Source organism: Phacochoerus africanus, chromosome 1 (genome assembly GCF_016906955.1).
Source record: "Phacochoerus africanus isolate WHEZ1 chromosome 1, ROS_Pafr_v1, whole genome shotgun sequence".
Lineage (NCBI taxonomy): Eukaryota > Metazoa > Chordata > Mammalia > Artiodactyla > Suidae > Phacochoerus > Phacochoerus africanus.
Window position 1 is genome coordinate 56,596,857 of NC_062544.1, and position 11,357 is coordinate 56,608,213.

The window sequence follows — 11,357 nt, forward strand, 5'->3', positions numbered from 1 at the left end:
AAACTCCATGGACTATAATGAACCTAATTAAAATGGACCAACTTTGGAGTGCCCATTATGTACCAAATGTATGAGTATCTCCCTAGTGCACTTCCAGTCATTATACTATTTCACTGACTTATCAGATAAAACCAACATGGTAGGTATTATGAGTCCTAAATTTCAGATAGAAATCTAAGGCATAAAGAGATTAAGTACTCTATTGGGGATCAGGAGTCATAACTTTTAAAGCTAGGACTCAAACCCAAGTCTGTTTGATTGGCTTCCTGTTACAATTCCTCCAAGCTACAGGGATGTGCATTATGTGTGCAGGTTGTGGTCAAAGCCTACCAATTACTTTAAAACAGCTGTCAAAAGAAGGCTTCTTTTTCTAACCTAATAGTTTGCTTGTTGAACTACACCCACTAGGAACCCTTAGAGCATCACAGAGATGTTTAAGACAGAAAACCTTGAGACTTGAATGATAAATCTTGGAAAATGCTGCAGTGGAGGTCTAGCAAATATCACCTCCCTAAAGAAGATGTCTAAAGAGTGGAGGAATGGAAAGCTTGGAGGAACAGTGGAGGAAGTACAAAGCCAGGCTGTTTCCTGGGTGTCCCTAAGACCCCGAAAGGATCTTCATAGGAGACACATGAGGATTCTGGAGCACTCCTCCAGCCACTACAGCTGCTTCTTTCCCCTTTGCAAACAGCCCCTCGGTCATCGCATATTTTGCAAAAGACACATCAACCAGTCTGAAGCATGACTGAGCACACTACCAGTTCATTCTGCAGAGGCTCCCAGATATACATGGAGCCTCTGCAAGTAAAAGGGGCGAGGTCCCTTCCTGGCTGCAGAGCTGGACTCTGGCACGTCACAACAACCACGCTCTTGGCCATTAGCTGCAGGAACACCCCTTGGATTGATGGGAAGCATCAGGAGCTAGAGGTTATCGACCTGGATTCATGTCCTCGCTGAGCCTGTTTCTCCTTTGCTAAGTCATTTGCTCTTGACTTCCCAGTGGAGGAAGGGGTACAGGATCACGCGAGAGCATTTCTATGAAAGTGCTCTGAAAAGTGCAGTGGTTCAACACAATGTATCAATTTATTTTGGGGGGCTCAGTCCACACCATCTTCATCCCCATCAAAGCAGGCTGCGGTGTCTAAAAAATGATTTTTATATTTTAAGATGCATCTCTCACTGAATAAATTATTCTACCATGAATAGTCCTTTTTGTTATGGGACACAAATAGAAGGAGCTTCGAGAAAACTGTGGCAAAAACTGGAGTTCTAGTCGATGTGCCTTAGAAACTCACTCTATTTAACCCACTGGATAGTTACTTTACTTTTTAAATGGGTTAATTTTACTTTTTTGTAAAATGTAGGAAATATGTAGCTACAAATAGCATATAGTCATGTAGAACATACACCAAATTTTGGACATTATTGCAAACTGATACAAGTCAATTTGACCACTTGGCTTTTAGATTCTTTTATTAAATCGTGGTAGTCTCCAACAAGTAATATAAGTAGTACCTATCCTTTCCTTTTCTTTCAGCTTTTTTTTTCCTTTTTTTTTTTTTTTTCTTTTTAGGGCTGCCTATGGAAGTCCCCGGGCTAGGGGCTGAATCAGAGCTGCAGCTTCGGCCCTATGCCACAGCCACAGCAATGCAGAATCTGGAGCTATGTCTGCAACCTACAGCACAGCTCATGGCAACACCAGATCCTTAACCTACTGAGCGAGGCCAGGGATCAAAGGACACCATGTCGGGTTCTTAATCCTCTGAACCACAGTAGAAACTCCTATCTTGCTTTTCAACCAGGTTATACACTACAAGGAAAGCAAATTCTAGGCCAAATTCTGCCATATATGTACGAAGTCACAAAAATTCTCAAATAACTTATTCTTTTAACATTCTTGTTTGTCCTTTTAGGATTTCCAAAGCACTACATCAGAGACAATCCACCACCACCTCTGGTCATTGTCGTCCTGGGTGTCAGCTGACTTACATTTCCCAGGCTCCTTACAGCTGGGGGTGGGGAGGGGGCTGTGACCATATTCTGGCCTGGTACATAAACATCTCCCACACAAGTCTCCTTTTTCTTTACCTTCTATGATCCATTTTAAAGAGAGAGTTATTAAAAATAGAATGACTCAGGTTTTCCAGTCACCATTCAGAGGAGGACAACCCAGGAGAACTGCCCAACGAGGAACATTCACTTTGGACTTGGTGTAAATGACTTTTATGTCAAGCTACTGAGATGTGGAGTTGTTTGTTACAGCAGCAAGCAACTTGCCGAGGCAGATACATCAGGCAGGATAAGCAAATCATCGAAGGGCACCAGGCAAATGAGTCTACTGTTCAGTGAGAAAGATTCAGGATTGAATGGAGCTCAGTTGCAGCCTAGCACCAAAGCAGTTCCACTCTCGGGCTTGCTGGATTGTTACTCTTTGTCCATGGAAAAATAGAGGGACAGTCTTTCTAGCCAATCCTTTATTTCACCAATGAAGACATTATTTCTAACACAATTTGTGCCAATTAACAAACCCTCTAGCCTGGATTTTTGTTAACATCATTTGAAGTATTTTCCCACCCACCTTTGAGAGTGGACTTTGTAGGAAAGTTCTTCAAGTGGTAACCAATCAGCCCTGGAGTGTGGATTCCTGGCCAGTACAGAGGTGAAGTTCAAAATATGTAACCACTGGTATGCACAGTCAACAATCAATTAAAATAAATGTAAACTCTAATGCTGGAGTGGTACCTTCTATCCTGGATTACATCAAATGTTACTTAAGCACCCATAGGCTAGAGATTAAAGTAATTCACACCATGACTGTTTATACTGAAGTATTTAAAAAATAAATTCGGAGTTCCCGTCATGGTGCAGCAGAAATGAATCCGACTAAGAACCATGTGGTTTTAGGTTCGATCCCTGGCCCCACTCAGTGGGTTAAGGATCCAGCGTTGCCTTGAGCTGTGGTATAGGTTGAAGACATGGCTCAGATCTGGCATGGCTGTGGCTGTGGTGTAGGCTGGCGGCTACAGCTCCAATTTGACCCCTAGCCTGGGAACCTCCATATGCAGCGGGTGCAGCCCTAAAAAGACAAAAGACAAAAAAATAAAAAATAAATTACAAACAGGCATCTAATTCACAGCCATCATGCAGTTTATTTATGTCTCTGCTCACTCTAAGAATTACCAGCAAAGGATCATGGGACTTATTCGTAAGTGTAAGATTAGATCAATAAAATTAGCCATCTGTCCAAGGAAGGCTTTAAACTCAGGTTGTATTTAAGTATTATGTTTCCAACTGCCCAGATGTTACAGAAAACTGCCTGCTGATACAACTCCTTTTGCAAAATGTAAACCATTAACTGGTTCATATAAACTTGTTGCACCAAGAAAAATAAATAGCATTAACATTGCATTAAATTTGATTCGGGGTTCTGGGTGCCCTGTCAGCAAACACAAGTGTTAAGATTTTGCTCAGGATTTGCAGAGTCAGACAAAGAAAAATCTTCAAATGTCTTTAGGGGAATGGGGAGGAAGAGACTGAAAAAGAGACCAAAGCTGCAGAAAGTATATCCTTGGCTGGTCAAGGTAATAATAATTACTGTGATTACTGGTAGATAATAATATCCTATCGTTGTGTAGCACTTCAGTTCTTTCAAAGCACTAGTCTGCTTTATTTCCTTTGATTCTTAAAATAAGCTGGTGGGGTTATCTTGGGTAAGTGGGGTTTTCTTTTCTTTTCTTTTTTTACAGCTGTGGAAATGCCAGAATCATTAGTAGAAAAAGGAAGAACCCACTGGAGCCTCGTCTCTATCCTTCTCTTTCATAAGCAGTGGCTTATAAATTGCTCCAAATCTAATCAATGAGCAAAACCTGACCATTTCTTAGCTTCACTGAGATTTTCAAGGACACCCAGTCACAGGTCAGTCTGGATAATTCTCTTTCAGGAACAGCTGCTCTCCCCATCACACGCTGCAAAACCCTCCACATGACAATTTCCAGACAAAAATTGTCCATCACCCTTGGGGTTACTGTTTCTCAGAAGAATCCACTCAAGCAAGACCACAAACCTCACGGCCACATTTCCAAACCCCAAATCAAGGCATGTGGTTGACCGCAGAGTCTTTCTGATTTGTCAATATATCTAAAAAATTGCACAACTCAGGACAAATTAAATCGTGTTATCAATCATAGGTGCCTGTGTTAATTATTCTGATACCTAGAAACAGACATATCCCCCCCAATCCAGATTAAATCATCCCAATTTCATAAACATTGCCTTCAAGCTTCAGGTTTCTAATCCTTTTTAATGTTTTGGTAAATGCATTACCTCATTTAATCCTTAAATGGTAGGTTTTTTCCTTATCTTATTTTTACAGACAAGGAAGCCCAGGCTTAGAGAGCTAATATAACTAGCCCCATGTCACCATGTAACTAATTAAGAAAACAATGTCATTAAATTCATTTGAGTAATAAAAAATTTTAAAAAAATTATAAAAGCAAAAAAAAAAATAAAAGAAAACAATGTCAGAACTTGAACCCAAATTTGTGGAAGAACAGACTACTTTCACCCAAGCCTTCCTGCTCAGCCAGGAGAAACCAGGCTGAAGGAGGAATCTGCGTGGGGTGGGGGGGGAGTGAATCTGGGAGAGATGGGACTGAGGGGCTGGTCACATACAGTCCCGCCTGGCTTCTTGTTGATTCCACTGCAGGGTGTCCCTCCTGTGTCCTTCAGGGGCTTCCAGAACCCCTCAAGTCCCAACTCCTAGCTTCAAAAACCCTGCAGAAAGTCTGAGCCCTAGGTTGTTCTGGTTAAAATACAGATGCGTGTTGTGAAGTGGAGACCTTAGGTACTGGCGAGTGCCTGCGGTGGAGGTACTGTGGGAAGGGAGGCAGTGGGAGGAGCCCAAGTTCTCTTCTGTCCTGTCCCTCAGTGTGGACTGTGAACCACACGAACCAAGTGACCCGAGGTTCTGGTTAAAAAACCAGATGTCTGGGAGGCACTCCAAGAATTCTTATTCACACGGAAGTTCAGGAACGACTTGCCTGGGTCAGCTCTGGAAAGTGCGCCCTCTGCTGGCATCACTTTGATTTGACTTTCTCTTCCTGCTCCCCAAGCCCAGCCACGCCATCCCATGAAATCAGGGGTTCCTCAAGGAGGCAAAAGTCTTCCAGTTCATTTCAGGAGGCTGAAGCCACACTCTGGGGTCCTTCTTCAAAGCGGCAGTCCACACCAAATGGAATCAAAGTGAGTTTGGGGGGTTTTCCCTACGAACTGCCATTTAAACTCTGAAGCATCTCACCTTTTCCTTTCTTCTAGCCCTGAAAAAGCAGGTGCATGTCAAATACCTGCAGCTTGTCAGGCTGTGACAAGTGGCAGGGGTCTTGACCAGCTCAAATGATTCTCTACTGCAATCAGGATATCACATCACTCATTTAGTCCATTGGGAGAAACCACAGTCCTGCTTGCTGAATAGGTGAAGCAGGGTCTTCCCAGGATAGCCTTGCAGGAGCTGAGATCCCACCTCTGCCTCAGACACCTGTGTCCCTGTTTTCCAGAAATCCATCTCTGGGTCACTGGACCACTTCTGAGCTACAGTAACCCATGAACAGGTAGACAACTACTCCCAAAAGAATTATAAGGTTCTTAAAGCCCTGGGCTCAGGATAAGAAACAAAAAGCAAAAACAAAAAGCACCACTCAGTTCCTTTCTGGTCAAGTCACTCTTTCATGAGAAAGAATTATGCATATTTACTCTTCACTGTGACTTCTCTGTCCCTTTAATTCATGGAGAATCAAAGGAAAGAGAAAGAAGCAGGGGCTTGTTTATAGGGATTATGTGTGACATAGAAACAAATGGGAAGGTAGGAAGGCTGATGGACGGAAGGATCAGGTGGAAATATATCTGTTATAGTGCCTGAACTGCATGGGATACTAGGAGCTAGGTGGAGGGGAGATAGATAGACAGACAGACAGATGGATGACACAGAGATGATAGACAGATAGAGAGGCAGGCCACCCCCCCCCCATGGTGTTTGTGTGGTCCAGTTTTCAAGCATGATAATCTGGATCAGCCTCGTGGAGGAGCAGGGTTGGTTGGAAAGGGAGTTGGGCGGCATCCGTAAGATCTGAGCACCCCAAATTACATGCTTTGGGAAAAGGATTTGGATAAGAGCTTGCAGCAAGGGCATAACCAGTCTCTTGTGAATATCAGGTTATTCCTGATGCTGAGGTGGGGAGGTTACTGAACCAGATGACCCCTGGATATTAGCCATTCAGCCTCACACTAGTAGCAGCAGAAACCAGCTGGAGGAGCACCTGTAGTGGCACAGAGGAAGCGAATCCAACTAGGAACCATGAGGTCGAGGGTTCAATCCCTGGCCTCGGTCAGTGGGTTAAGGATCCCAAGTTGCTGTGGCTGTAGTGTAGGCCGGCAGCTGAAACTCTGATTAGACCCCTAGCCTGGGAACCTCCATATGCCGCAGGTGCACCACTAAAATGCAAAAAGAAAAAAGAAAAGAAAGAAACCACCTGGAGACGCAGGTCTTGGCCAGCATCAATGAACAAGGCACGTTGCCCCTGAGCTAACTCTGCTCTGCTCCTCCAGGCTTTTGTCTTTTCTTTCTGAATTGCCCTAGAGCTTCGATTTGATCCACCTTTTCAGGTAGGGAAATGTGGAGGGAAAAGTGGAAAGGCAAAGATAAGAGACTTGCCTCTCCCCTCAAAGGCTAACCTTGCCCCTCCAGGGCTGACCTTGTACCACTGATTCTGGGACCTCAGGCAGCTGGAAAGGCAGAGCCCTCCAGCTCCCTTCCAGCCCCTCTCTCTGAGCCAGAGAGTTAAGCGAGCACCAGGTGTTCCCAACCTGCCTAGGGGAGTACACGTGGCTCCACATAAGCAGATTTCCTTTTCCCTTCCTCCTGCCCCACATCAGAACAACAACAGTCCTGCCTGCATGTCCTGGTGAGACTCTGGGTAAGAGAAGTGCTGGAGATCACTCAGGAGGATCTGGGTCCTCGACCCAGCTCAGCTTTTGAGGCTAACTTGGTCACACTCAGCCTGGCTATAAAACTCTGGTGTTTCCCTTCCTGCCAGGTCTGTGACTTGAATTTGGGAGCCCTGTGGGAGCTCCCTCGTTCATGCAGGAGAAAGATGCCCTCCCTGAAGGGCTGAACACCTCTGGAACTGGGCTGCCGTGGACTCCTTCCTGGTCCTGGATATCAGAGCCCACATTCCCATTCCCCCCATTACTTAGTTGTGTGACCCTGGGAGAGATATTTAACTTCTCTAAGACACAAGTTCCTCTCCAGCCTCACACTAGTAGCAGCACCCATCTCACAGACCTGTTAGGTTGATTGAATCAGTATGTGTCGAGTTCTTAGAACAGGGTAGCAAGTACTTAACTCGTGTTCATTATTACTGGTTTATTTTTTTAACTTAAAGTTGATTTACAATGCTGTGTTAGTTTCAGGTGTACAGCAGAATGATTCAGATATATTCTTTTTCAGATTCTTTTGCATTATTCATTATTACAAGGTATTAATTATAGTTCCTGTGCTATACAAAAGGTCCTTGCTGTTTATCTGCTTTATGTATAGTAGTGTGTATCTATTAATCCTAAACTCCTAATTTATCCCTCCCTCCCCCTTTTCCCCCGTTGGTAAACATAAATTTGTTTTGTGTGTCTATAAGCCTATTTCTGTTTTGTGAAATACATTTAAATGACTTTTTATTTATTTTGGTCTTTTGTCTTTTTAGGGCCATACCCGCGGCATATGGAGGTTCCCAGGATAGGGGTTGAATCGGAGCTGTCGCCACCGGCCTACGCCAGAGCCACAGCAACGCCAGATCCGAGGGGTGTCTGCAACCTACACCACAGGTGACGGCAACACCGGATCCTTAACCCACTGAGTGAGGCCAGGGATCGAACCTGCAATCTCATGGGTCCTAGTCAGATTCACTTCCTCTGCACCACAACAGGAACTCCTAAACGACTATTATTAATTTGACTTAACTTGAAAACTATCATTTCTTATGAGTCTCAGCAAATGCAGTTTTCTATATTAATGCTCAGTGACAGAGGAGTAGTTCTTTTGGGGTGGAAGGAAAGGCTGCCTACAGTGGAGGCAAATGAGACCAGTAGTTGAAGCTGCTACTTGTTTTTTTTTCTCACAGAGGTGAGGATGGGGAATTTTCAGGTGGATTTTGAATCAAGGCTTCTCCAACAAAGCTGTATTTGTCAAAGGTAGGCTTAGGAGTGTGAGGAGAAAGACAGGGTCATCCAAATAAAACAGGACTGTTTCAGTATGCCTTAGGTGGTAGCCATGCTACCTTCAAAGCACTGCACACAAACCTATTTCTATTGAGGAAACAAGGTACAAAGAAACTCCCATCTGGATACTAGCAGGATTTGCTGGTGTCTGGGGAAGATTATAAATTAGCTGGTGGCTGTTCACATCAGAGCCAAGTGGGGCACATTCCGTTTTTAATCTGGACCAATTTTCCGGATCAAAAACTAGTCTTTCCAAGGGATGTAAATGAGCCCAGGAGGAAATTTTCCCCCTGAAGTTTATGAAGTAGCTGTCATTTTAATCTGAGCGGCTTTCCAACACGAAAGCTGGTGTCTGGATAAAATTATATTATAAAGTAATGAGAAACTCTTCTAGGCTGAACCTAGTCCAAACACTCCTTCTACCTCAGATTTGATATTTAATGTGCCAAAATATTTAAAAGGTAGAGTTCCCACTATGAAAACTCTATCTATGCTTCAAATAAAACCAATGAGGCCAACATTACATATTCATAGCATGAAGAACTGAATAAGACCCTGGATGAACCAGGTAGGAAATATTTTTAGGAGAAGAACTACAAAAAATAAGAAAGGAAATATGGTGAACCATATGAGCATGAGTTTTATACAGCAAGCTTTTGTGAAATACTTACAAAAAAAAAAACAACTCTGCTTGCATGAATTGAAATCTATCCTTAAAAGAACATTACATACACTGATGGTGCTTAAGAACTATAGATATTACTATGCATGGCTTAAAAATTATGATTAGCTGGTTTTATGCGAATAAACCCACAGAATGCAACTGATCACTGTGTGGTTATTTTAAGGAGGAGAGTTAGAAAGAAGTCCTTCACTGAAATCCTTGAACATGTGTGTCTGTGTGCATGTAGGAAAAGAAGCAATAAAATATCACTTTGGACTGCTGCTATTTTCTTCAAAATGAATAAACAGTGGAAATACAACAGCTCATAATTTAGGTGTGCTTCAGATTATGATAATGACTATAAATCTGAAGGCAGGTAGTAAGGCACAGGTGATAACAGATACAACTTGAAGGGTAAAGGGTGTCTTCCAGAGCTGAGAGGCAACAAGTCATATTTCCAAAGGGAGAGATCCTTGAGCAGTGAAGATATTTAAGCAGCTATATGGGAACCTGCCAAGATTATTCTCTTTGCCCTCTGATAAATTCCCTCCGGTTTGTCTCTGTTAGAGAAACATTATTTGTGAAGACAAACTGCGCTTTCTGCAAAGTTTTGCACACTGCATTCAAATAAAGTTATATTGTTTTCCATTGTTCTTAAAATATAATTAATCCCATAAGACAACCCTGCTTACAAAGTAAACTAAGAAAAAACAGATTTTTCTGAATTCTAAATATAGTCTCAGCAAAGAAGAATAAAAATCATGATTTGAGAAACAAATGTTTAGAACTTTTCTTGCTTAGAATGTTCTGCTTTCAACAATCTCACAACACAGGCCAAACCAAAGTCGACAAAAACACACCAAGACTTTTCACCTGTGTAACTAGAGGAAATTCAAGTTACTGTGTTTCAAGTTCTCTCCAGTCCATTGTTATAGCCTACAACGCCATACATCTTTGTTTAAATCGCAGAGCAAAGACTGGAGCCCAAAACACGATAAAAAATTAACGCCCCCGGGCGCTCCTTTTTGAGAAACCGACCCTAGAGTGGAAGAGGGTCCCAACGGCAGAGGCCACATTCCTACAAAGTGCGTGGGAAGGACCAGAGATGGGCATAGGGTACACCAGGCAAATCTTCAAGACAGTTAACAGGAAACGACTAGGCTCTGGACAATATGAATTCAATAAGCTGTTTAGAAACACAGGAGGAGCTGTTTGACTTTTCCTGCACAGTTGCAATCCTCTGTAATTGAGACAGCATGATCGCTGCCCCCACTCCCAGCTCTCTGTGGTCAAACACGGAGCCCTCCACCTCTACGGTGTCTGGAAAATAGATCATTCCTTAAACAAACAAATATCCCTGGAACCGCCTGGGCTTGGGAGGGGAGGCGAGGTTCGCCTCTTTTCCCAGCTCTGGGCAGAGACGAACCCAGTTAAGCGGTGAGTTGCCGCTCTGCGTTCTCGCTATGGACCGGGACCTAGGAGCTCCGAGCTTGGTGTCCCCCGAAGCACTGCGCGCATTACCTGGTTTTCTGAGAGCTGCTTTGAGCGGCACCACGCCGGGTCCGAGGCTGGAAACCAGGAGCAAGAGCTGGAGCAAGACGCCTGGGATTAAATCCATTTCACCACGGGCGCCGGCAAAGTTTCACCAAGTCCGGGGCGCACAGGGAAAGGGCGTCTCCTGGGAGACGTGGGGGGAGCGGCCACTGCGGATCCTCTGACTCTCGTAGAAGGCGAAAGACTGAGGGAGCTGGACCAGGAACGTTGGAGGAGAACAAGGAGGGAGGAGGTCAGCGTGCGGGAGTGAAGCCGGCTGCGAGCGGCCGGGCTTCTCCGGCGGGAGGGGCAGGGGCGGCGGAAGAAGCCGACGGGGAGGGACCTGCTGGCCGAGGGAGGGAGGGAGGCTAGACCGGCCCGGGGATGGAATTACAATCGAGTGGAAGTGAGAGGGGCAGGCCCTGAGGCAATTTACTCTTCGCCTACCCCTGGGGCAGAGAGCCCGCCCATCACCTCTCTAGTGACCCCCAGCGCAGCCCTCCCCCGCTGGTGACCTAGATTGGGGCGCTAGGAGGGGCCAACTTCAACCACTAGGGATGCAGGGCAGGATTGAGGTGACTGCGAGTCCAGGACCCTCTGTCTTGGTCCTGATCCGCAAATCTTGCGGCGCCGCCTCCTCCCCTTCTATACTCTCCTCTGGCCGCGCCCCTCTAGGTCGCTACCACCGTCCTTGAGTACTTTCCCCAACACCTCCAAAGGTTGCTCCCAGCCAGACCACTGCATTTGGAGGAAGGGGAATAACAGGGCGAGGGGGAAGGGTCTACGATTTGCTAGTGGAGGAGGGCAGGAGGAAGAGGGGGCGGGGCCGGCCGGGACCTAGGCGCTAAGAAGATAAATGGGATTTAAGGCGCGCAGATTGAGAGCTGAAGTCTGC

The 11,357-nt window shown here is 44.9% G+C and overlaps 1 protein-coding gene across 2 annotated transcripts in view; it reads right to left on the bottom strand.

Moving 5' to 3' along the window:
• Positions 1-10,860, bottom strand: part of EGFLAM (EGF like, fibronectin type III and laminin G domains) — a 203,972-nt gene extending 193,112 nt beyond the window's left edge. For both annotated transcript variants that reach the window (XM_047766743.1, XM_047766734.1), the window contains exon 1: positions 10,451-10,860. In XM_047766743.1, coding sequence (XP_047622699.1) covers positions 10,451-10,547 — 97 coding nt within the window. In that variant the 5' untranslated portion in view covers positions 10,548-10,860. The remainder of the gene's footprint in view (positions 1-10,450) is intronic.
• Between the last annotated feature and the right edge of the window lie 497 nt (positions 10,861-11,357).